General features: G+C 39.6%; 1 protein-coding gene across 1 annotated transcript in view; it reads left to right on the top strand.

Moving 5' to 3' along the window:
* si:ch211-288d18.1 (USP6 N-terminal-like protein) overlaps positions 1–27412 on the top strand; it is a 51526-nt gene extending 24114 nt beyond the window's left edge. Inside the window, exons 2-14 of the mRNA XM_052151601.1 lie at positions 72–145; positions 2473–2558; positions 7385–7424; positions 12528–12608; positions 12939–13046; positions 13581–13690; positions 17792–17840; positions 18187–18307; positions 18491–18585; positions 19072–19137; positions 20795–20894; positions 24319–24471; positions 24800–27412. Coding sequence (XP_052007561.1) covers positions 80–145; positions 2473–2558; positions 7385–7424; positions 12528–12608; positions 12939–13046; positions 13581–13690; positions 17792–17840; positions 18187–18307; positions 18491–18585; positions 19072–19137; positions 20795–20894; positions 24319–24471; positions 24800–25611 — 1887 coding nt within the window. The 5' untranslated portion in view covers positions 72–79 and the 3' untranslated portion in view covers positions 25612–27412. The remainder of the gene's footprint in view (positions 1–71; positions 146–2472; positions 2559–7384; positions 7425–12527; positions 12609–12938; positions 13047–13580; positions 13691–17791; positions 17841–18186; positions 18308–18490; positions 18586–19071; positions 19138–20794; positions 20895–24318; positions 24472–24799) is intronic.
* The last annotated feature ends 239 nt before the right edge of the window (positions 27413–27651 follow it).

The following is a 27651-nucleotide window of genomic DNA, read 5'->3' on the forward strand; positions in this document are numbered from 1 at the left end:
AATTTTTCCTTTTTTGTTATTTCTTTCTGATTTTCCTGTAGTACTTAATTGTTCTGTATTTGTGTTTCTAGATATTGACATGAAGAAGGACATAGAGGTGCTGATAGCAGAGGAACGTGCTGAGATCCTCTCTAAATATATTAAGGTACATGAATGACTAATTCCTAATACTGCATTTTACCCAAAAACTCACTGAAATGGTACTGTGTTATTTGGATATTTGCTGATATTCATCCATGTTCGTTAAAATGTATGCATCAAGATGATGGAGTTCAAAGAGAGAGCCTACACCCCCCCAATCCCAGAAGTTTGTATTCTACAATTGCTTTTATATATTCATAATGACAATGCCAATGTGGTGTTTGTGCAGAGAATTAGCCTTTTTTAGCATAGGAAATGGATTATTGTACTATATATGCATTTCAACCCCATTTACACCAGGTATTAAGATATGTTTTTGGTGATCCTATCACAAGTTAAGATTAAGATTCAACTTAAGGACCCCCCATCTGAGGGTTGTCCCCCCCTAAAATATCATTAAAATATGTGTATTGTAAATAATCTAATGATATATTCTTAAAATAATTGTTTAAGAAATAAAATAATACAAATGCAAACAGGGCAACAACAAAAAAAAAACCTTGGTGTCCCCTTCAAAAATTGCTCATGAGAATTGTTATGTTTATTGTCCACCCCAACATTTTGATGAAATTTTCGCCCCTGGGTACAGAGCCAATGAAATGCAGTTGTTTTTGCATATCCCAAGGTCAGAGCACAGAGTCAGCCATGAAACAGCGCCCCTGGAGCAGATAGATCTTCAGAAGATCTTCTTCACTGTGTGTGATATTAACATGCAGAAACACAGCTGAGAAGACATCTGAAGCTCAGTTCAAAACAGGCACTTCTCAAAATGTTTTTAGAAATCTGCTCAAAATGTTGGGTTTGTGCTTAGATTCAATTTCAATTGACCTATAGGAGAAACCGTTTTTTCCATGCTTTTCCATGACTTTATTGCACTTCAATATAATGCTGTGACACGCTGACATAGCTGTTGTTGCATGTCGTCATGAAGTTAGAGACTCTCCCCTCGAAATCCGAACACAAGTGGTCATGAAAATTGAAAGGTTTGTTTATTTAATTCACCACCAATGTGGTCTTTGTACAGATACAGCTATTGCATTAATAGTACCAATCTGGCAAACAGCAACTTAGCTGTTTTGAGGCATATTGTATACATATGCATAACTTCATTGTTAAGTGAGTGTAAAGATCTCCTCCAAGGGATGACACTTGATGCAGTGGCTCGGAGGTGAGGTTCTTTATTATTATCAATGTGCACACAGCACTTTTACACAGAAAGCTTAATGACACACAGTAACTCTTTAGTCAGTCTCTCTCTGTCCATGGAGGCCCTCTGGCTGCCTTTTATGCCGCTCTCCCCATGCTCACTGAAATTAGAGACAGGTGTTAGACATAATTTAGCTCAGGTGTAAGCACCCTTACCACTTTTCTCTCCCGGACGGGCGCTTGACCACGCCCCCGCTGCCACAGTGAGTCATACAGTAGGCCTATGTCCAAAATGTTACAATGTGGGTGTGAATTTGTTAACAGAATGTTTTGAGTTCAGAATTAATGTTCTGAAGTATTACATAACATAGCAGAGGTGCTACTTGAACTGCACTTGTATTGTGCATAAACTCATACTATTCTGAGGAAATTTGAACTATGAAACCAGACTGAATGTTAAGCATACAGCTGTGTTGATCATTTTGATTTTCCTGACATCACCTCTTTCAGAATAATTGGAAATTGGGGGAAACTGAGACCGTAATACTTGGCTGTCTGTCACGGATCACTGCTTGCTTTAAAACTCTACACTTCACTGTGATGTTGACTGGGGCAGGAGAGCAGCTGTCCCCCTCAGGGAATCAATCCACACCAACTGGAAAAGCTTTTACATTTCAGCTGTTCTAAACTCGGTAGACAGGGTGAAAATTATTTTGCCACTTCATTCATAACAGCCTAACAATAATACAAAAACAAACAAAACAAAACAATACAATGTATAGGTTTGTTAGACAGTATTAATGTAAGAGATTTTCAAAAAAATTCTAAAAATAAAAATTATAGATGTGTGAATGAAAACCCCTTTGATATGATTTAGCTGTGTTTATCTGTATTTAGTGAATTTAACAAACAGTGAGCAGCATAAGAAATTGTGCCTCATCTGGCCATTATGTGCTATTAAAATAATTTCCATTTGAATTTGTAACAATAATATACACTCTTGGGTGTCAAATCTTTGATAATCTACTAGTTCAGTCAAGATGGAAGTCTAAAATGCTGCCCTGGAAATTCCGTATGGTAAATTGTTGTAGGCTACCTCTGCTGAACTCTTCACAGTTTATTTTCAGATGAATTGAATGTTTCTTTGACTAGTATGTAAGGATTTGTTTGTGCTTTTGTTTTTAGGGCAGAGACGCAGGTGTTCAGATTGATCCTTGGGAGGATGCAGACTACAGTATATACAGAGTCACTGATCGCTTTGGATTTCTTCAGTAAGTCCTGGATAAAATTGTACTGTTTTTTTATCTTTCAGTCTATCAATATAACACTGTAATAACTTTTGAAACATGCCATTGTTAATTTTAAAGTGCCATGAAACCAGCACCAGTTGTTCACACCTCAGACTCATGAAATGGCCGTGAAAAGATGTAAAAAGGTGGGAAGACGTGATGTAATAAGTGCATTTATATGCTGCTTCATGTTTGGAGCTTGAGTAGCAGAACTGCAGGCTGCCAAGAAACATACTCGCTCCAGGCCAGTTATCGACTGCAGTCCATTCTGAATAGTGATTCCGATCTCACCACATTGTTCTATGTAAATGTTCGATCTCATATCTGTCCAAGAACTGCTGTCACGTCCGCATGTGTTTTTGATTTATCCTCTTTAATGCCATCCTCCCAGGATATCTCGTATCTGTTCCACGAGTGCCATTGAACTTGCGCCGATAAGGAACCCACTTTTATGCCTGCTTGTGCCTGAGGCAGCGCATTGATTGATGAAAGCATTCCTTCTCATGAATAATATTGAGAACAACTCAGAATCGAATGATGAATTAATGTTCTAAACCAAATAGGGCAGAGCGATACATTCAATGCCCATGATAAAATCACAAAGATGATGAAAAGATGATTTTCTGAAGATGAAAATTTCAACAATATTGTGAATATCGCGATGATTTCAATGAGCCTTTTATTTGGCCATTAAGTTTCATAGAATGCATCAGTAGACTAATTTCACGATCCTTCAGGGCTGTTTAAAAATGGAGATATTATCATATGTGATGCCAAAAGCTGTGATTAAAGACAGATAAAAGTGGTCTGTGTGCATTTCAGAATGAACAGGGCTGCGGGAAGGCAGGGCTCATAGGATAGCGTTTTTAGCGCAGTTCACCTGCATGGTGAAGTAATGCAGGTTCAAGCATTTGCGCAATTCCAAACATTAGTATCCGGTATATATTTATACAAATCTACATATGTGGAACAGTAGAGTTTGACAGTGGTTCACAAGATGCAAAACTCATAAGTCAAACCAACATTGCACTTCCCGTTTCATAATAAAAGCTCCTGGTGAAGGTGAAATAAACAGGACTGCTCTTGCCGTTTCAAAATAAAAGCCCCTGTTTAGGGTGATTTAAATAGGACAGAAATATATAAATGTATTTTTAACAAGTCTTATCCAGCATATAATAATGATTCAGTATTATATTATTATTTTAAACTTGACTTGTTTCCACAGTAATAATTTAGTACTGTAATGAATGAAGGCAGCGAAGGCAGACGAGGAGAGCAGATCTAAATGCAGACTTACTTTATTGATTAAGCAAACAAACAAACAAACACAAAGGAAAAACCCTCAATGGGGAAAGAAACATAAAACTAGAAAAACACGGGCAGGGGAAACATACCAGGCTAACAACAACATTCAACAATAGACAAGGACTGAACCAAAAACCAGGGTATAAATACATGAACATTGGAAAAGGGGCCAATGAACAAACAGAACTCAAACAAGATAACAAGGTGATAAACAGAAGCAAAATGGCAAATAAACGAGGGCAGGTGCAAACAATGAACGTGAACACGAAAGCTAACAAAGAGACTATGGAGTTACACAAGGGACAAAAGTGAAAACTAAGGAGTGCAAAAGTGACAAAAATGGCAAACAAAAGGGCAACAGTAAAACAAGACAAGGTAAACATAACAGAGCCCCCCCTCAAAGGATCGGATTCCAGACGATCCTAAGGAACAAAAAACGAAGGACAGAAAACCCACAAAAAACAAAATGAGGGCACAAGGGGCAGACAGGCAGACCAGGGGGGTACAAGAACAGGAAGGCAGTCCAAGGGGCACAGAGGGCAGGCAGGAAGTCCAAGGGGGCACAGAGGGCAGGCAGGAAGTCCAAGGGGGCACAGAGGGCAGGCAGGAAGTCCTGGGGGGCACAAAGGGCAAGGACAGGTTCAGGTGGTCTGGGAGCTGGCCACCAGGCAAGGATAGGTTCAGGAGGCCTGGGAGCTGGCCACAGGGCAAGGATAGGTTCAGGAGGCCTGGGAGCTGGCCACAGGGCAAGGATAGGTTCAGGAGGTCTGGGAGCTGGCCACAGGGCAAGGATAGGTTCAGGTGGTCTGGGAGCTGGCCACAGGGCAAGGACAGGTCTGGGGGACCGGGGAGGAGGCCACTGGACAGGAACAGGGTCAGGGGGCCTGGGAAGAGGCCACAGGTCAGGAACAGGGTCAGGGGCCCTGGGAGGAGGCCACCGGACAGGGGCAGGTTCAGGGGGCCCAGGAGGAGGCCACAGGACAGGGACTGGGTCAGGGGGCCTGGGAGGAGGCCACAGGACGGGAACTGGGTCAGGGGGCCTGGGAGGAGGCCACAGGATAGGGGCCGTGTCAGGAGGCCACAGGTCAGGAACAGGGTCAGGGGCCCTGGGAGGAGGCCACAGGACAGGGGCCGGGTCAGGAGGCCTGGGAGGAGGCCACAGGACAGGGACTGGGTCAGGGGGCCTTGGGAGGAGGCCACAGGACAGGGGCCGGGTCAGGAGGCCTGGGAGGAGGCCACAGGTCAGGAACAGGGTCAGGGGCCCTGGGAGGAGGCCCTAGAGGTGGTGACCTGGAAGGCTCTGGCGGCAGGGCTGATGGAGGTGGCGCCATAGGAGGCTCTAGAGGCGGAGGCCTGGAAGGCTCTGAGGACAGAGCTGAGGTAGGCTCAGAAGAGGGAGCTGAGGAAGGCTCAGGAGGCAGAGCCGAGGAAGGCTCAGGAGGCGGAGCCGAGGAAGGGGGCACCGTAGGAGGCTTTGGGGGCGGAGACCTGGAAGGCTCTGGAGTCTCTGGGGCCTGAGCCGTAGGAGGCTCAGGAGCCTCTGGGGGCGGAGCCGTAGGAGGCTCAGGAGCCTCTGGGGGCGGAGCCGTAGGATGCTCGGGAGGCGGAGCCGTAGGAGGCTCAGGAGGCTCTGGGGGCGGAGCCGTAGGAGGCTCTGGAGGCGGAGCCGTAGGAGGCTCGGGAGGCGGAGCCGTAGGAGGCTTGGGAGGCGGAGCCGTGGGAAGTTCTGGAGGCTCAGGAGGTGGAGCCGTGGAAGGCTCAGGAGGCAGAGCCGTGGGAGGCTCAGGAGGCAGAGCCGAGGGAGGCTCAGCTGAGGGAGGCTCTGGAGGCGGAGCCCTGGGAATCTCGGGAGGAGGAGCCCTGGCAGACTCGAGAGACTTGAGAGGCGGAGCCCTAGGAGGCTCGGAGGGCGGAGCTCTGGAAAACTCGGGAGGCTCGGAAGGCGGAGCTCTGGAAAGCTCGGAAGGCGGCGCTCTGGGAAGCTCAGAAGGCGGAGCTCTGGGAAGCTCAGAAGGCGGAGCTCTGGGAAGCTCAGAAGGTGGAGCTCTGGGAAGCTCGGGAGGTGGAGCCCTAGAAGGCTCAGGGGCCTCGAGAGGCTGACGCCGCAGGAGGATGAGCCGCTGACGGTGGGGCCGCGGCGGAGCCCAAGAAGGCTCTGGAGTCTCTCCGTGGAAGGCGTGGACACAGGCTCGCTGACTGTGGAAGGCGTGGGCTCAGGCTCGCTGACCGTGGAAGGCGTGGGCACAGGCTCCTTGCAGTAAGCCGCTAGATCCATTTGTGGTCTATTGTTCTGTAATGAATGAAAGGCAGCGAAGGCAGACGAGGAGAGCGGATCTAAATGCAGACTTACTTTATTGATTAAGCAAACAAACAAACAAACACAAAGGAAAAACCCTCAATGGGGAAAGAAACATAAAACTGGGGAAAGAAACATAAAACTAGAAAAACACGGGCAGGGGAAACATACCAGGCTAACAACAACATTCAACAATAGACAAGGACTGAACCAAAAACCAGGGTATAAATACATGAACATAGGAAAAGAGGCCAATGAACAAACAGAACTCAAACAAGATAACAAGGTGATAAACAGAAGCAAAATGGCAAACAATGAACGTGAACACGAAAGCTAACAAAGAGACTTGTTATGGAGTTACACAAGGGACAAAAGTGAAAACTAAGGAGTGCAAAAGTGACAAAAATGGCAAACAAAAGGGCAACAGTGAAACAAGACAAGGTAAACATAACAAGTACTATGCAATATTCATCTGGTTTCCAATAAATAAGTGAAGTAGTTTGTGCACAAACTACTTTGTGTTCGTTCACAAAGAAAAACGTTTTAGTAAAAATATATTTTATTAAGCTTCCAATAACAGTATGATTGTATGTTAAAAATAAGTATAAATGTGCAACTCAATGAAAATTATTAAATTTTACTCTCCATTGTGGTTATTTTGTGAAAAACTGTGGGAAACGCGCCTTCATTTTTAAATAGATTTTTATTATCTATTAATTATACGTTTAGATTAAATGATGATAAAAAAATCAACAAAATTTTTAAAAAAACTTTATGCTATTTCAGAGCAAAAACATATTTATCGAGATATGTATTGAATATAGTCAGTTTGCTGAAAAATATCAAGATATTATTTCTGAAGCCATATCGCCCAGCCCTACTACCAATCAGAACTCTTTTTAAATATAAATAACAGAAAAATTGCAACTTATCATTAACAATAAATATAATAAGTGCTATAATTGTTTTTAATGATGTGTGCAACCTGTACATATCTGTTAATTAACATCTATAAAAATGTGTTTTGGGGTTTCATGACCATATTTCTTTTATTCTAAACTACTTTGTCTGTATCAAATCATCACAATAATTATCACTTTCTTTTAGTCACTGTTATTTTGTATCAACATGCAATTTCAGTCATAATAAACATGTCGAGCAGTCTGATTTTATTAGTGTGATTGTACAAATTTTGTTTTTCCCACAGTGAAGAAGAACTCCCCACACCAAGTGTGCTTGAAGAGAAGGTAACGTGATGTACCAAACATACACAGAAATAATATAAATATGCTAGTGTAAATAAGGGTTGTGTATACAAACAACATTTGTATATACTATACTAATTATATTTTGTAGTATGGTGGGAAAGATGAAAATCATAGACAAAACACATAAGAAAACGGCATATCTGAATGTCAGCTTGTTTTCTTATTTGCTTAATCTGAGAGGAGTGTATTGCTGAAGCAGCTGGTCCGTCTGCAGGTGTGTTCCTGTGTGACACATGTACAGCATGGAAGTGGCTGATGCATTTCCCAGCTTACATTTGTGCAGTTGTGTTATGAGACATAAAGTATAAACACTAGGGATGGAAAGAGTGAAAACTGTCCTTAGAACAGATGGGAATAGCAGGAGGGCAAAATGCTATCCTGCACCTAATCCCAGAACACAGCTTTCTCAAATGATGTATATAACATTACCTCTTTACACCAAAAATCTTTTTTTGTCTTTATGTCATTTAGGAGATATTTATATTTGCCAAAGGATACTAGGCATTGTGTGATATGCACCAGATACCATTGACATCATAAAATATATTGGATGAGTTCTATCTTCTTTTAAAGACCCAATGAAATCAGGAGTCATGTGACGCCATGCGAGGATCGGACATGTGAACGGCGAGCTCTGTGCACTTTGCTGGTTTTGATACCTTTGAATGACATAAACTAGTGAACTTTGATACACTCTGTTCTATGACTATTCTAGGAGGACTGTATGTCCATGAATTCAAAATCCTCAGGCTCTATAGACATTTAAAGACACTTAGGTTCTCAGGCTGACACCCCTGATCAGCAGGCCGTGGGCCCGGGAACCTTGACTGTTTGAAGATTCTGCACATTCTTTTTGTGCTGGTTACACCTAGCAGCTGGAGTTTATTTTGTAGAGCACCACACCTTCGGGACGTTTTTTTTAATGAATCTACATGCTTTTTGTGCTTATTCCACTTGTTGGCTGGAGTTTATTTTGTGGAGTATTTCTGGCAAAGTCATTAGATTGAGTAAGTTATGTCATTGTACTCATGTTGCAGCTGAATGTACCGGATCACTGAACATTTGTTTGACTGGATGAAGAATCTCCGCTCTCTTTTTGTGCTGGTTCCCGCTTAGCAGCTGGAGTGTATTTTGTAGAATAATACACCCTTAGGACAGTTATATGGATGAAGCTACACACTCTTTGTGTTTATGTTGCCTATTGGCTGGAGTTTGTTTTATAGATGATCTTTTGCTGTGCAGTTCTGTCTCACAAAATGTATATAGAATAACCGGACTTAAGCAATCTGACGGCAAAGTTGCCGTGGGGGCTCTTGTAGGTGTACATGGACTGTTTGTGTTTAGAGGGATGAATGCCAGTTGGCGTTGTTGTGCACAGGGTTTATGTGCATGTTTGTTTTCTGTTTGTTTGGTGCTGTGGAATGTTCAGGGTTTGACTGTTGCTCTAATGTTGGAATGTGGGCTTTATAGTCCTGTTTTTGACACACTATCTCTTTTTTCTTACATGTCAAAATGTCAGATGGTAATATGAGTGGATTGTCTCTTTCCATATGGAATGTGAATGGGTTGGGGCACCCCATAAAAAGAAGGAAATGTATTTCTCTTCTTAAAGCAATATGATATAGTGTTTCTTCAATAAACGCTCCTTTCCCTGCAGAAAACTGAAAATTTGGAAAGATATGGGGTGGGCAGTTTTTTTTATAGTGCTTGCTCAAGTAAGAACAGGGGAGTCATTACACTGACAAGTAAACATCTATAATTAAAATATCTCAAACGTAATAAAGAAGAGTCATTATAGTTTTAGCTGAAATTCAGGGACAAAGTCTTATTTTGGTGAATATGTATGCAGCTTATGTTGATGATCATGAAATCATATAGTTGGCACTTTAATGTATCACTTTTGCAAAATCTTGAATTCCAACAAATGCTAAAGGCTGAAATGTCTATATGGAGACCAACTGGTCCTCAGTATCCTCTGTTGGCATAGCTTGGGAGGCACTTAAGGCAGTTTTTAGGGGCCGGATCATACTTTATGCCTCATTCACCAAAAAATCCAAAGCACAGGAACTCATTGAATGTCAAGACAAAGCAGGGAAGCTTTAGAATGTATATATAAAACAGAGAGAGTCTTTTTCTACCATTCTCTCATTGAATTATGCTAATCGTAAAATATTTATATTAGAATTCTATCTTGATCTCTATAGTTCCATGTATTCGTCAATTCGTCAAAAGAAGATGTTAGAAACTTTGTGGAACCATTAGAACTTCCGAAACTGATGACTGAGCAAAGAAATCTCTTGATTTTGAGATAAACTTGGAGGAGCTTAGCGAGGTAGTTAAGGCCTTGCCTACAAGCAAGGCTCTGGGGCCAGACAACTTTGCCTCTGAATTATTTAGATCTTACACTACAGAACTAGCTCCACCTTTTCTAGAAGTTTATATGGAATCATTAAAGAATGGAAAGCTTCTGCCAACCACAAGCCCGGATCAGTCTGATTCATAAAAAGGACAATGATCCAAACAAGTGTAAGAGTTACCGTCCAGTTTACCTGATCCAGCTAGACATAAAAATATTGTCAAACATCTTGGATAACCGATTAAGTAAAGTTATGACATCTCTTATACATATAGATCAGGTGGTGTTTATTCAGGGCTGTAGCTCTTCTGATAAGATTAGGCGTTTCATCAGTATCATGTGGTCAGTGGCAAATGGTCAGACTCTGTTAGCTGCCATTTCACTTGACGCTGAAAAAGCATTTAATATGGTAGAATGGGATTATCTCTGTAAGATTTTGGAAATATACAGGCTCGGGAATACTTTTATTGGATGGATAAAGTTACTTTATTGACACCCGGTAGTGGTGGTACAGAGTCTCTATGGAAACAAATGGATTCATTTCAGATTATTTTATTCTGGATAGGGGCACCCAGCAGGGTTGCTCTCTTTCCCCATTATTGTTCTGTCTTGCCCTGGAAACATTAGCAGCTGCAATAAGAAAGGAGGATGATTTTCCAGGGGTGGTGGCAAGAGGTATGGTGTAAAAGCTTTTGCTTTACGCAGATTATATTTTATTATTCGTCTCCGACTCTAATAGATATATGCCTTGCCTCCACATAATTATTAATTCCTTTTCTAAATTCTCAGGATACAGAGTCAGTTGGTCTAAATCCGAAGCTTTGGCTTTGACAGCACACTGCGCAGTAACTGCTTTTCAGCCAGGTGCCTTCCAGTGGCCCAAACAGGGCATTAAGTATTTGGGCATTTTATTCCCAGCAAATTTGTGTGATTTAGTTAGAGTTAATTTTGACCCTTTAATAAAAAGTTTTTTGAGCGATGTGGGCAGGTGGGCTTCATTACATTTATCTATGATTTGGAAGGTTAATGTTATTAAAATGAATTGTATTCCAAAATTCAACTACCTGCAATAATTTCTCCCTGTGAAAGTCCCTGTCTCTTATTTTAAGCAATTTGATGGCATAGCGAAGTACTTCATTTGGAATGGTAAACATCCAAGAATATATTTCAATAAATTGCATAGGCCGATTGACAAATCTGGGCTAGGTTACACAAGATTTTGTTTTATTATAATGCATTCAGTCTCAGACATTTTGCTCATTGGTTGCTTCCACCTGAGAGAGCCCCTCCCTGGTTTTGTATTGAACAGGAAGGTCTTGCCCCTATTTCGCCATTGCAATGCCTTTCTATCAAACTAACCGGAGAAGTTAAGTTATACCCCGTTATCTCGCATTTGGTGACTTGTATGAGAATGGAGTGTTGAGATCCTTTGAAAATTGTGATTACCAGATCTCAGTTCTTTAGGTATTTACAGCTGCACCACCTGCTTTGTGCTATTTTTGTGAGTACCACACACCCCCATAAAGCAACAGATTCTCTGGAAGTGGTGATTAATGCTTTTGGAAAAGGCCATGAGGCATCACTGTATTACTCCCTGCTAATTCAGAGTCTATGGGATGGAGCTTCAACTTCTCTCAAGAGACTATGGAAGAAAGATTTATGGTATTGGACTTGGTATTGGAGGAGGGAGTGTGGGCTGGGATTCTAAAAAAACGTCAAGTCTACATCTAGAGATGCAAGGGTGCGCCTTATGCAATTTAAGATTTTACAACGATTCTATTGGACCCTCCCTCTAGATTGTATAGGCTTGGTCTTAAAGACATGCCAATCAGAAGATTGGGACACAACCCGTGTTTTTTGGTGGCCTGTTAAAATCTAAGATTGTGGTTAAGGGTTCAGAGTTTTTTATGTGACTTATTGGACACTCAAATGTCATTTTGCCCCAGACACTGTATTTTAGGCGATGGGGCGGTCATTAATATAGGGGATAAATATATAAAAAATTGGGTCCTAGCCAGTGTTGTGATCGGCAAGCAGGTCATCCTTAGTGGATGGAGGTCTGCTGGAGCGCCCTCATTTCGGGAGTGGTGCAAAGAGATGGGCAGGTTGGCGGCATTCGAAGAAATGTCAAATAGAAGACAGGGAAACGTGGAACTGTTTAATGGATAATGGGGCAGCTATTTGGCATATTTGTAGGTCTCTCGGGGAGGGGAAGTGGAGAGAGATGTGTAGTTTTAAATGTGTGTGATTTTTATTTGTGTTTAATTTATATATATATATATTATAATTATTTTTTTTTTGTGTGTATTCTCAAGTTGAACAACAGGGATGTTTGTTGGGGGTCAGGGTGGGGTTGGGGATTGGGTTGGCGAAAGGGAATTATGGGGAATAAAAGTTGATTCTGTGTATATATATGTTTGCTTTTCTGATTCATGTGTCTGAATCAATAAAAGTGTTAATCAGAAGACAAAAAAGCCAATTTTTGTGGCTTAAAGTGCATTTTGCATATAATTTTCATGGCTGTGACATAGCTAAAGCCTATTGAGTATTTTTTTTATATCTATTTATGTCTAGCCCAAACTACCTATTTCATTAGGAAATATGTAAGCTCAGGAAAGGAAGGGACACTTATCAAGTGAATTCACTGGGTCTTTTTTAATATTATTATAATTAACTTTGTTTTGCAAATAATTTTTCTTAAAATCTCAACGTTCCTTCCTTTGCAGCAAAAACAGGTGGAGATTGAGAGGGTACAGAAATGGCTGAAGATGTTAAAGAACTGGAGCAAGTACAAGAACAGTGACCGGGTGAGATTGCAACCATAATCTCAGAAACTGACTGCAAGCATGCAGAGCAAAGCTGTTATACAATAATTTATCTGAAAATCAGAGAGAGCTCTTGTTATGTAGCCCTGAATAAGGCAAACATTAAATGTACCACTTGACCAAATAAATTGATAATTTGGCATTGTATCTTAAAGATTAAGTAAGCTAAATGTTGTCAACTCTGGCCTTGATGTTCTTTAACCCTCTTTAAATATTACCGTAAGCAAGTTTCTGTATTTGATTTTGTTGCTCAAAGGAGAAGCAAATTAATGTATTAAACACACAACCCTTACTCGTTGTGTCTTTGTGCAGATGATTAAGAGGGTTTATAAAGGAATTCCACTACAGTTGAGAGGGCAAGCCTGGGCCCTGCTACTGGATGTTGAGAAAGTGAAGAACGATAATGCAGGAAAGTATGAGGTACAGGAAATAAACCCGCAAACACAAACACTCATTTTCACACAATAGTTCAGCAGTTTTAGCTGCAACCTATGGTCACGGTGTAATCATGACTCTCTGCTGGCTTTAAGATGTTTGGTGAGAGTGGGATTACTGGAGTGGTGTTGTGGTAGAGCTATTTCATAAGGATAAAGTTTCGGATCTGAAAACAGCCTGATGGATGAAACAAAGCATGGCTAGAGATTGAATAGAACAAAACATGACAAACATTACCATTTTTGTCAGGTAACCAAAAAATTTGCTTCATTTGGGAACATCTAAATTAACTGGTTTTAATATAGTCAAAAATATGATTTAATATGACTGAATCAACCTGACTACATTATGTTTCACCAGAAAATTTTGTTTAGATCAGATAGAAAGGTAACAATTGTATTAACAAAACCTTACCACTTTTACAGTGTATACAGGTTATTTTACACAAATGATTATGTAAATGTATATCTGAAATGCTTGTCTCGAATACCATTTAAGTTGAGTTTATTTGATTGACAGAGAATGAAGGAGCAAGCCCAACTGTACTCCCCAGAAATAAAACAAATTGACCTTGATATCAACAGGACCTTTCGAAACCACATCATGTTCATGGATAGATTCGGTCTGAAGTAAGTAACACAGTCATGCTTTAAAATGCACTATAGTGAGATACAGTAACAGATTTAATTTGATTTTGCATATGAAGTCTGAAATTAAATCGGTTCCAAAATTTGTCGTCTATTGCTATTTCTGCAAAACAATGCATGTTTCTTTAGCTCTGTTCTATTCATCTCCCTCATGTGCAATTTAAACGCTTATCTTATAATGCTGGTCATTGAATTAACACTAGCACACTGACACCAACATTCTTTACTACACTGGCGCTAATTTTCTGCACATGGGCTGAGCACCACAATTTATAACTGAATATAAAATATAAGGGGCTCAGGAGTGTCTACATCAGAACCACTTGACACAAGAGCTATTGATTCCCATAGGCTTTTGGGTTACTTAACAGCTCTGCTTGGTTTCACCACCCATGCAGTAGAGAAATTACTATATACAGATTTTTACTTCATATTGAAGTTTCACATAATAGTAATGGCCCTTAAATGGTTTATTCAAGTAGAAAAGTGCATGCCTAAAGAAACTACAACCTGTAACTAGCTGCCCACATCCACTTTTGTCTATGTGTATGTATACATTTTATTGTCTTCCTATAAAAGGGTTATCATACAGGAGGCAACTTTTTATTACACAACAAATCTAAAAAGATATTTAGGTAGTTAATTGGAGAGTTCACCCAAACATTATCATCATTTCCTCATCCTCACGTTGTTCCTGGCCTGTATGACTTTTTCCCCATGGTACACAAAAGGAGATGGTAGGCAGAATGTCCATTTCTGTCATCATTTACTTTCATTGCAACTTTTTCCATAAAATGAAACTGAATGGTGACTAAAGGCCCCAGAACTTTTTGTGAACATTCAGATGATGGCCATGCTGCTGTGGTAGGCATTTGAGGAACATTTAAATATGCGGACGCTCAAGAATACATGTAAAACATCAACTAATGTGACATTAATTTTTTTTTTAAATTACTTCGTGCCTCATTCTATGAGTAGAATTCACACAAGATCAATAAAACAAGCTGTTTTAACTTCTCGATGATGTGAGAAATGTGTCATTTGTCTTGTTTACGTTCTATATTCATGAAGCTAATGCACTAACACGTTATTCATGGCCATAATCTGTGCCAGTTACACTGCTGTTGTCATTTATGGTGACACTGATACTACTGCAAAAATGGGTGTATAAAAGTGTTAGTGGTCAGAATACAGACAAAAGAATGATGATAGGTATACCTTACTATGGGCAGATGTGTGAATGGCTTTCGCTGCTGTAGGCACATGAGTAGAGTGAATGGGCAATTAAGAGTATTCGAAAATATTTGACTCCTTTTGTAGACTAATGAAACAAAAGTATTTAATGACATGTTCTTAGAAAATGTCTCTACGCAAATGGTCGTACAGATGTAGGTAAGATTGCAACAGCTCTCTATTAACTCTGCACGCCTGTGTGTTCATGTTGATTGATCTTAACTGACTGAAGAACAGGATTTAGCTGCCAGCCTCAAATTAGTTGGAGCTCAGGGGGGCCTGGATAGCTCAGCGAGTATTGACGCTGACTACCACTCCTGGAGTCATGAGTTCGATTCCAGGATGTGCTGAGTGACTCCAGCCAGGTCTCCTAAGAAATCAAATTGGCCCGGTTGCTAGGGAGTCACATGGGGTATCCTCCTCTTAGTCATGATTAGTGGTTCTCGCTTTCAATGGGGCATGTGGTAAATTGTGCGTGGATCGTGGAGAAAAGCACGAGCCTCCACATGCAGTGTCATGCACGACGAGCCACGTGATAAGATGCGCGGCGTGACGGAAGTGGAGGCAACTGAGACTTATCCTCCGCCACCCGGGTTGAGGTGAGTAACCGTGCCACCACAAGGACCTACTAAGTAGTGGGAATTGGGCATTCCAAATTGTGAGAAAAGGGGATAAAAAAAAAAAAAACAGTAGGTGGAGCTCCAGATCACACCTACCGATGACGTTGACCAAAGCCCCATTCACATTGTCAGGGAATTTTGTGGCTAGATGTCGCTATTATCTGTATTTCTTGTTACTAGTGGACGTTCCTACTGCTGTCACTCTATTGGTTAGCTGCACAACTGGTAGTAGCTTTAGAAAATCTGATATTTTCCTGATACATATTAACTAGATTGCCAATAAAACCAATATATCATTCTTATTTGACAAGGAATCATTTGTTTTGCCTCTAATAATGAACAGTCTGCAGGGGAGAGTGCTCAGCTGTGCTCATTGCATTCTATCATGAACAAGATGAACAATCTGTTATTGTATGAAATAAACTCACACACAATGTCGACAATTTCAGGTATATTATGCAATTTGATAAGAAATCAGTTTACTTTCCGCTAAAATTTAGCATTCTGAATGGGAAAGTTATAGATTGTAGCAAAACTCAATGCAATGCGAAATATCAATGCGAAATATCAACACAAAGATCGATCTTTCAATGCATCAATCAAACTTCTGACAATTTCTGACATGGTAAACCATGCATCATTGCTTTATTATATCCATTTACATTTACATTTATGCATTTGGCAGACGCTTTTATCCAAAGCGACTTACAGTGCATTTATTACAGGGACAAACCCCCTGGAGCAACCTGGACTTAAGTGCCTTGCTCAAGGACACAATGGTGGTGGCTGTGGGGATCGAACCAGTGTCCTTCTGATTAACAGTCATGTGCTTTAGACCACAGTGTCATGATATAGAACAGTGAAATCGATGACAACAACAACTCCTCCATCTTTCCTGCACTCCATTATCTCACAAGAGACAGATGATGTGAGTTTCACTGTCTTTTCTCAATGACTGTTGTTTTGCGATATTGTTCTCCATTTGCATAAAGTTGAACTTTTTTCAACTTTGTTGCATCTCTTGACACGCCCACATCCTGTCGCCAAAGTCGCCAGCTCTCATTGAAAATGAATGGTCTCCTGTCGCATCCAGCGACAAAATCCCTGATAATGTGAATATGGCTTAAGAACACATTTAACAGTCAGTAAGAATTTTCCCTGAATATTTGCCCTAGCAAGTTATTACGAACTACCGAATCTCAAAAACACCTTTTTGGAAAGATTTTGTTCTAAATTACGTCACGACCCTTTGTTCTTTTGATTCGAAGGAAGTCTACAGAGGTCTTAAGGCTGTCATTCTTCCTAACACATGCTTTTGTGTACCCCAGGTATAAAAAAATAAATAATCATACAGGTTTGGCACAACAAGAAGTTGAGTAAATTATAGCAGAATTGGTGAACCATCCCTTTAAGTCAAAATTCTGTCACAATAGATGTGCCAAGTGGCATCTGCTAATAGAATCGGCATCTGCAAATTCTCAGAACTAAATACACATCGCTGAACCATTTTTGCAATTAATTTTGATGATTTCTTTGGCAACTGATGTCAGTTTGATGGATAAAGTCAGTTCCCCTCTAGTTTACACAGGTGTCCTTGTAGAGTAACCATACATGTAGTTCATCACATTGTCAATAGACATGTTCCAGCCACACAATATTAAAACACCTTTTATCTTATTTTTGAAAAGTAAATATATATATTGTTTTAAACCTATTTTAAAACTTCTTTTTGTTAAAAAAAAAAAAAGAAAATTGTGCCACTGTATGATCGTATGTTATTTCTATGCAGGTATAAATGATTGTCCCAATAAATAGTATAATTTATACATTTATAAAAATAGATAGTATGATAATAAATCTTTATAATTGTGCTCACTCTTTACTACTGCTGCAGACAATGTCTGGAGCTGTTTTTCGATTTTCAAAGCTTGTTCCCCCAACAGGCCAGAAACAGGATTTGTGTCACTGAGGATTTAATAGATTGCAGACATAAGACAGCCAAGTGGAAAGTCTTGCTCATCTAAAGGGTGTCATTATTGCTTGCACATGAAGGGAGGGACTCAACTGTAATTTAAAGGAATGAATTGTGGATCATTATAATATGGATGTTTGATTCACGTGTTGCTGATATGTGTTTGTTTCACTGTGGTGTGGCTTTTCGTAAAGACTGCCAGAGGAGAGTTTTCTGGTTGTGATCTGAGCCTGACACAAGCTGTTCTTATCTTCACAGGCAGCAATCTTTATTCCATGTGCTCTCTGCATACTCAGTTTATAACACGGTAAGAATACACTCTGATACTTGCTTGAAGGATTAATGGTTCACCCACAAATTAAAATTCTTGCATTATTTTTCTTCCATTGTACATTTTGTGCAGAGTGTTAGCCTCAGTCACTATTTACTTGCTTTCATTCCATCCTTTTTCCACACATTAAAAGTGAAAGGTGATTAATGCTGTTTGTTCCTCACAGTCTCCCTAGCATAGCCATTTGGAAAAAAGAAAGTCATAGGGGTTTGGAATAATACAAGGGTCGAAATTAATTTTCATGAGTGAACTATCCTTGAAGAGGATAGTTCAAAAAAGAATGAGTTACATAACAGCTGACTTCGTCTGTTCTTGTCCACAGGAAGTGAGTTACTGCCAGGGCATGAGTCAGATTGCTGCTATTCTGTTAATGTTCATGAATGAAGAGGATGCTTTCTGGGCTCTGACGCAGCTGTTGACCAATCAGAAACATGCAATGCATGGTAAGCCCTTTTCTCTTCTTGGCAAAATATATTAAATGTTTATTTAATTTCATGCATATAAGATACATTATGTTACAACATGAGATAAAGATTGTTTGGGAATTTAACAGATGTTGGTGTATCTCTAGTGTTGGGAAAGATGTGCAAATTTGATAATGCTTTCCCTTTTTCAACCTGTCAAAGGATTCTTCATCCCCGGATTTCCCAAACTTCAGCGGTTCCAGAACCACCACGACCAGATTCTTTCCAAACTTTTACCCAAACTAAAGAAACATTTGGTAAGATTGTTCAGCATTTAAAAGACTGCTGCATGTATTTTGCATTTCTGAGATTAGTCAAAGAATTAGTTCACTCAAAAATTACTCCGTCATGTTGTTTCAAACCTGTATGTCTTTCTTTCTTCCGTGGAACACAATAGGAGATGTTAGAATGTAAGGCTTAGTCAAGATTCACTTTCATATCATGGAAAAAAGATGCAATGAAAGTGAAGGGTGACTGAGGATAACAATCTCAATAACATCTCCCTTTGTATTCCACAGAAGAAAGTCATACAGGTTTAGAGCAACTTCACTGGGAGTAAAGTCAATAATTTTTTTGCCGTACTATCACTTAAAGTTACATAAGGATATAAACTTAAGGTATATCAATTTCTAATGAGTTTTCTTTCCCTTTGTTTCTCCCTGCTCGCCGTGGTTCCCTCTTAACATTTCTCTTCCATCCCTGCCCACCATCATCTACCTGCATTGGTGTTGCACTAACCTTAGGATAAGGAGCAGATGTCTAGTGGCATTTACAGCACTAAATGGTTCCTCCAATGTTTTATTGACAGGGTAAGTGTTTGCATGTAGATGTTTTGAAGCCATTTGTTATGAATGAATGTAACCTTTTACATTGTGATTTATTAGTGTGATATGTGAACGGCAAATAGTAGGTAGCTAGGAATCCATGCTAAATCACCTGCTAAGCTTAGATATCAAAGTTCAAGGAAATGATAAATCAGATGTGTGTGCAGAGACCTGTTCAGACTCAATGTATTAATCTTGAGGTGTTAAGTGGACAGTAAGGGTTATACAGGCAGATATTATGTCTAATATAGTAGACGTGAACAAAGATGTGGAAACTCAGCCTGCAGATCATTGGAATCGCAGTGATGCAGTAAAAGAAATGACAAGTGATGGGATGACTAATCTAAATTATTTGGTGTACAAAAGTTAGGTGCCAAGCAGGGTAAGTAGTAAAGAGAGTGAGACATTCCAGCTGACTTGATATAACCTGTCATCCGAGCAGAAAATAAACAAAGAAAGTGCAGATCACTAGATGGCCATTTCTTCAACTTTGTGATCAGTAGTTTGTTTGGGTTCACCCAAATAGGAAAATTATGTCATCATCTTCTAACCTTCATTTTGTTCCAAACCCATTTGACTTTCTTCCATGCCACACAAAAAGTGATTTTTGGCACAAAGGTATCCTTAGTCACCATTCACTTTTTATGGAAAAAAGATGCAATGAAAGTGAATGATGTACAGTATGCTAACATAGCCATTTGTGTTCCATGGAATAAATTAAGTCATAAAGGTTTGGAGCAACATGAGGGTGAGTAAATTATGACAGAATTTTCCTTTCTGTGTGAACTATCCATTATACTCCAAATATCTTTTTAAGCAAGGATACATTAACGGAAGAACACACTTTTGGCTACACATGGAAACAGTTTAAGCAGAGTGACTACAGCATGATTAATAGGCGTCAAACAAGTTTTTATTGGTTGGCATTTGGCTCAATACACAATGTTCCAGTGCTTTTGCCATGAAGTGGGAGGAAGGAGGTCAGTAGTTTCTGACATTATAGTAGGGGGGGCAACCTTTTGGAATAACTCTACTCTTTATCCATCAACACATTAAGCACAGTAAAAGCTACTCAACTCAACTCAACTTTATTTATAGAGCACTTTCAGTACAAGCTAGTGATATATTTGACATACTCGTTTGATAAATGCTAAAATAAGTAGCCACAATACACCAGTCTAAATCATGAGAATGTAGATTTGAGGTTGGTTTTTGGCTAAGAGGAATAGGGTTTAAGAAACTGATGGAAAAGAGAAGAAAGTGCTCCCCTCTTTCTTTCTTTGTCAGGGCCTCATGATGGAGGGATTGATGCAGGAATACTGTGTAATTAGCAGACAGACAAGGGTGTTTCAGTGTTTGCAATATGTCTACACAATCCTGTGGGTTTGGCTGTGGAGGAAAGAGAGCAGCCATTGTGAGCACTGCAGAATCCTGTCCAGCACTGTTGCAGAGCTGCTTGTGGACTGGCAGGAGGCTCACTGACTGAGAGAGATTAGCTTTAGATCAACAGGGGCCCCAGTTTAAAGCTGAATTTGTGGTCTTATGCACAGAGATATCTCACAGAGTAAATTTTTTGTTATAAAGCCAGGAACTGATTGAGATGTCAGTTTAAATGTATCCACATAATTGTCACCTTTTACAGACCCCATTCACTTTGACCTTACGTCTGTGGGACATCTTCATCCTAGAGGGCGAAAAAGTTCTGACAGCCATGGCGTACACTATCCTACAGCTCCACAAAAGTGAGTTCCTCTTTTTTTGCCACGTTTCTTTCATTTAGTGTCATAATACTAAAATATTTTTTAAAGCAAACTTTGATGTTGGCTTAGATAGATACGGTTGAAATCAGAAGATTGCATACACTTAGGGTTAAGTCATTAAAACAATTTTTTTAACCTCTCCACATATTTCATATTAGCAAACTGTAGTTTTGGCAAGTTGTTTAGGACTATTTACTTTGTGCATGACACAAGTATTTTTTCCAACAAATGTTTACAGACAGATTGTTTCTCTTTTAATTGACTATATCACAATTCCAGTGGGTCAGAAGTTTACATACACTAAGTTAACTGTGCCTTTAAGCAGCTTGGTAAATTCCAGAAAATTATGTCAAGCCTTTATGCTATAAACCAATTAGCCTCTGATAGGCTAATTGGCTAATTTGAGTCAATTGGAGGTGTACTTGTGGATGTATTTTAAGGCCTACCTTCAAATTCAGTGCCTCTTTGATTGACATCATGGGAAAATCAGAAGAATTCAGCCAACAATTGTGGACCTCCACAAGTCTGGTTCATCCTTGGGAGCAATTTCCTAATGCCTGAAGGTACCACTTTCATCTGTACAAACAATAGTATGTAAGGATAAACACCATGGGATCACACAGCCATCATAGCATTCAGGAAGAAGATGAACTCTGTCTCCTAGATATTAACGTAGTTTGGTGTGAAAAGTGGAAATCAACCCCAGAACAACAGCAAAGGACCATGTGAAGGTGCTGGAGGAAACCGGTAGACTAGTATCTATATCTGTAAAGGGAACAAGGCAAGGAGATGGCAAGAACAGGCTTGACAATATAAATAATATTTTGATGAAAAACTTAAACAAAAGACACAAACACAAACATGACGGTCAGCTGCCCGTAACATTCTCTCTCTGTCGCATGTCACCATCCGCAGTCAGCCTTTATCCCTCTCGGAGGCTTGATTAGCCTGATAAGGGACCGGGGTGTGTATAATCATGACCCGTACCCGCCCTCCGCCCTGTCACAATAGCCACTGTAAAACAAGTCCTATTTTGACATAACCTGAAAGTCTGAACAGCAATGAAGAAGCCACTGCTCTAAAACTGCCATAAAAAATCCAGACTACATTTTGCAAGTGCACATGGGGACAAAGATCATACTTTCCAGAAAAATGTCCGCTGGTCTGATGAAACAAAGATTTATCTTTTTGGCCATAATGACCATCATGATGTTTGGAGGAAAAAGGGTGAGGCTTGCAAGCCGAAGAACCGTGAAGCATGGGGGTGGCAACATCATGTTGTGGGGGTGCTTTGCTGCAAGATGGGCTGGTTCACTTCACAAAATAGATGGCATAACGAGGAAGGAAAAGTATGTGGATATATTGAAGCAACACACAAGACAACATCCAGGAAGTTAAAACTTGGTCATAAATGGGTCTTCCAAATGGACAATGACATATACCATGTTGTGGCAAAATAGCTTAAGGTCAACAAAAGTCAAGGTATTGGAGTGGCCATCACAAAGCCCTGACCTCAATCCAATAGAAAATTTGTGGGCAGAACTAAAAAAGCATGTGTGAGCAAGGAGGCCTAAAAACCTGACTCAGTGACAGCAGTTCTGTCTGGAGGAATGGGCCAAAAGTCCAGCAACTTATTGTGAGAAGCTTGTGGAAGGCTACCCAAAACATTTGACCCAAGTTAAACAATTTAAAGGCAATGCTACCAAATACTAACAAAGTGTATGTAAACTTCTGACCCACTGGGAATGTGATGAAAGAATCATTCTTTCTACTATTATTCTGACATTTCACATTATTAAAATAAAGTAGAGATCCTAACTGACCTAAGATGGGATGTTTTTTACGGTTAAATGTCAGGAATTGTGGAAAAACTGAGTTTAAATGTATTTGCATAAAGGTGTATGTAGACTACAACTGTAGATAGATAGAGATAGAGAGCGAGATAGAGAGAGAGAGAGAGAGAGATAAGCTTAAAGGTGCGGTAACTTTTTTTTTTAATGGAATGGTTTGCAGAAAATGTTCCTTCTCCCTAAAAAATATCAGAAATGAGTGTCCTGAGATATCTCACCAGTCTCTGTGACAGCACTAGACTGTGTAAACAGCAAACAAAATGTGATGTGTGGATAGGTTATTTGAGCACATTATGGTTTAACATCATATTCAGAGTAATATAGGTTGTCCACTGAGGGGACTATTTTGGTACTGTTTTGTTTGACAGCCGTGAGAAGAACAGGCTGCTCTACTGTTTGGCGATGTTCTCAAAACTATCTTTGGAGGGTGGTGTTTTGGAAAGAGGGGGGTTGTCTAATTTAATGGCTCTAATTCTGATTCTATTAAATCAATTAGACATAGTAAATTAGTTAGAAAAGACATAGCATGCCAACGTTTTTTTCAAAACAAGTCAGTCCACTCGGCAGCCATCTCTGGAGCGCTCCCATGCTGCTATTTTCAATGGATACAATCGGCATAATAGTCTTATCTACTTGAAAGGGGTTCTGACCACCTCAAATTGTTTGGTTGAGATTACAATCAAAGAACATAGTTCTGAAACTGAAATGTATGATATGTTTTATAAAACAATGACCTCTTATTTGTCAGAAGGACATGGAAAATATAATTCTCCATGTCATGATCACTTTAAGGAATAGTTCACTCAGGGGGGTGTAGCTCAGCAAGTATTGACGCTGACTACCACCCCTGGAGTCGCAAGTTCGAATCCAGGGTGTGCTGAGTGACTCCAGCCAGGTCTCCTAAGCAACCAAATTGGCCCGGTTTCTAGGGAGGGTAGAGTCACTTGGGGCAACTTACTCGTGGTTGTGATTAGTGGTTCTCGCTCTCAACGGGGCGTGTGGTAAGTTGTGTGTGGATTGCGGCGAGTAGCATGAGCCTCCACGTGCTGGGAGTCTCCATGGTGTCATGCACAAAGAGCCATGTGATAAAATGCGCAGATTGATGGTCTCAGAAGCGGAGGCAACTAGGACTTGTCTTCCGCCACCCAGATTGAGGTGAGTAAACGTGCCACCATCAGGGGAAAAGTGATAAAAAAAAGAAAGAAAAAGAAAAAAAAGGAATAGTCCACCCATAATTTAAAATTCTGTCATCATTTGCACACTCTCATTCAATTCCAAACCCATTTTACATTCTTTATTCCATGGAACAAAAAGGGAGATGTAAGGTAGAATGATAACCTCAGTCACCATTTAAATTCACTGCAAAAAAAATGTAAAGGGTGACTGAGGCTGTCACTCTGGCTAAAATCTGCCTTTGTGTTCCACAGAAAATAAAAGAGTGACATTGTTTTGGATCAAAATGGGGGTGAGAATCATGATAGGATTTATGTTTTGGTTGAACTTTCCCTTTAATGTTTTGCAGTGTCAAATCACTAACTGTAACTACTCATGTCTAGAGCATTTGCTTAAGATGTCCCTGGAGGACCTGAGAGAGTTCCTGCAGGAGAAGATAGGAGAATCCATCTACCTCAGTGATGACCTGGTCATAGAGCAGCTTAAGGTGTTCATGTCAGAACTTCGCAAAATGAAGCTAGACTTCCCACCACCAGGTCCATTAATTTTCTTTACATGATATCTAACTGCATGAAGCTATACAGTACACTTATGCTTAGCTGTACACTAATTTCTTTACATAATCAGTGACGAGAACTTACGACTACTCACTAAACCTTTATGGTATGTGGTTGATCATATCATCCACAGAACAATCCATATTCCATGTTTAATTATTTATATTTTGACATTTATCAAAGCCTATGCAATGATTTAATTTAGTATCTAAATTATGTATTTTTCACCACAGCTAATGAGTTTATGTAGGTCACCTAGATTTTTCAGTCCAGTCTTGTTGTTAACCATTATTACTTTAATTTTCAGCTAAGCCTGATGAGTTTCCAAGAGAGCCTCTAGGTCTGGAGCTGCCTGTAGTTCTGACTCCGTTGAAATGGCCCAAACCAAGCCCCTCAGAAGATACGCCCAACAAAGCCCTACTCACCAAACGCCCACCTTCCTCTCTGCACATCTCTCTAGAGCAGGAGTCCATCATGTTGGATGACAGCCCTCCACAGGACAAAAAGCCCTTCAAAGATGGAGGCACAGGCAGTATGTCACCCCTGCCCTCACCTGATCCTGTTCTAGTGCACAGTCAGATTCCGCTTACTCTTGACGGGGCCCCTGAAGATGGTGGGGAATGGCCCCCTCCATATGAACCCCCTAAAAACACTGTCCCAAAGCTTGGTGAAATGCAAAACCAACCTGTGCTGCATGACCCTACTCCATCTACAACTTTGGATGATAGATTGCTAACTGTAATGTCTTCTGGTACAAAGCCTTCACAAACATCTAACAACTTTGAGCAGGACACTTTAGAGACAGCAGGGGGCAGTGTGGAGGTTGATATACCCCCAGACAATTTCCAACCAACATTATCCATTTCCATGGCTTGTGAGTCATGTCAGCCTTCCAGGATTTCCAGTTATGAAAATCTAAATGAGGAACGGGTGGGAGATGATGAAAATCAGTATTTGGACAAATGTTCAGAGAGATTCGCCATATCAACCAAAATCTCCTTGACAGCATGTGACCAGTCCCAGTTACCAGCCAAGGGAATCCCCACAGTTCACTCAGACCCTCTTTTTCAGCATCCACCCCAAACCAGCCAATTCCTGCCCAAATCAGAGACTTTTTAAGCTGCCAGCCAACTATTGTACCCCAGTGTATTGCAAGTGTTCTATTGGAAAGCATACAGTTAATGCTTTTTATTAAGCAAATATTTTAATATTTACCATTGATTTGCTTGTATTTGGGGGTAGAAGCAGCATTATGTACTTTTAAGACCAGAATGCTCTAAAAGCTCAACATAATTCTAGATAAAGATTTCAGAACAAAAGTGAGCTGGCTCACTGCTCAAGACAGATCTATAACCAATTAAATTATGAACTACCTTCTGACATTTCTCCGCCACTGGATGTGGGTTTGCACAGAACCACCACTGAATTACACCACATCACCACCAATGTCTTTGCAATTTCTTTGACCAGATATGATGAAATGCTAATAGCTGTAAAAGAGTTGTTCTGAACCACACTCTGGAAAATGACACATTTCCACTGCAGCATTTTTTTTTTAAACATTTTGTTTTTGTGAAACATGCAAAATGTCATCAGTCATTTGCTAATATGATATGGCTTATGTATTTATTACATATTACAATACTTATTTATTAATATTTTTCAAATCCATGATAAATGACAGCAGCTTGCCCTTTATTATAGGTAATGGAGTTATATACTCAGTCCTTGGTGATTTTATTTCAAATGGGCTCAGTCTGTGATATGATTTTGTTGATGCCAGCTTTATTTTAAAATGTAAATTCTGCAATGTCCACATGCCAATATTTATAATTCTGATAGAAAATGCCACTAATTGTAAATAGTATAATGGAATGTGCAGCAATTCAAATGAGCACCAGGCTGTCAGAGAATGCCTCAAAATGATTTGCCAAAATAATTTCATATTCGAGCTGCAGTGTTTTTGTAATGAAACTTCCAATATACTTTCAAAAATATTTTAACATTTACAAGTTTTAATTTCATAACAATTTCATAATCAAATTGAATTGTGTAATGTTTAACAAATGTAAACTTACAAAGTTTAAAATATTTAGTTTTTTATTCATTTATTTTATTAAAGATTACTCCATTCAATTTAGTTTTGTTATGAAATTGAAATTGACAAATCTTAAAATTATTTTATTGAGTGTAGAAAAGCTGATGGCAATAGAAAAATTGCCTTTAATAAGATTGAGTTATATTTTTCTGGTTATTTCTAACCACAACTTGATGTACATTTATATGTACTTGTTTTTCATTTGAATGTTGTATGTATATTGTACATTTAGCTTTTGTACATGTAGCATTAGTATTGTATTTTAATGCTCATAGGCTTTTTTTGTGTTGGTAATTTAAATGGATTTTTTCTCTGATGGTTGCATGGTCTAACGAAGGCCTAATTTTTGTACACAATTAACTTATTAACAGATTCATGCTTTGAGATGTGTATTGTTGTATTGTCTCATTGCTATGTATACAAAAACTATAATTTTGTCTTTACAGAGAAAATAACTATGAAATTAAGATGTAATCCTTAGTTAACAATGAAAATAAGTATTCTGAACTTCATTGATCTTAAAACAGGTTTTCTCATAAAGGACCTATATTGACTCACAGAATGCCAATGTAAATTTGATCCACTGAAAATGTCTTATCCTCATAACTAAGCATTGTAAGGATCAACATGTGTTCAGTGCATTGCTTGAGTTATGAATACATTAGTGTACGTTCCTTTTTTAAGGAGTTTTGAGAACTCCAACCAAAAGACTTTGGTTTTATTCAGAATGTACATATTGAACATATTTACTTTGTGATTCTATGTTTGAGGTATATTTGCATCTATGTTTGAGTTAGTTTTGCAAAAATAGACATTTTCTAATCGTGACTGGGATGTGCATATTTATTCTGAAATACTGTATATTCAGACACTCAGAAACACATAACACTTCAGTGCTCTATGTGACCACAAGAGGGCTCTGCAAACACATACGTTTGTGTACAATAGACCTTCACTTATTCATGCCAAATTTTACTTCCTCTTTATATTCCTATAGAAAAAGTTCGAAAGCATTCAAACGAGTCTCACGATTCAACGTATTTGTGATGCATGGGGAAAGG

This window comes from Xyrauchen texanus, chromosome 1, assembly GCF_025860055.1.
Source record: "Xyrauchen texanus isolate HMW12.3.18 chromosome 1, RBS_HiC_50CHRs, whole genome shotgun sequence".
Taxonomy (NCBI): domain Eukaryota; kingdom Metazoa; phylum Chordata; class Actinopteri; order Cypriniformes; family Catostomidae; genus Xyrauchen; species Xyrauchen texanus.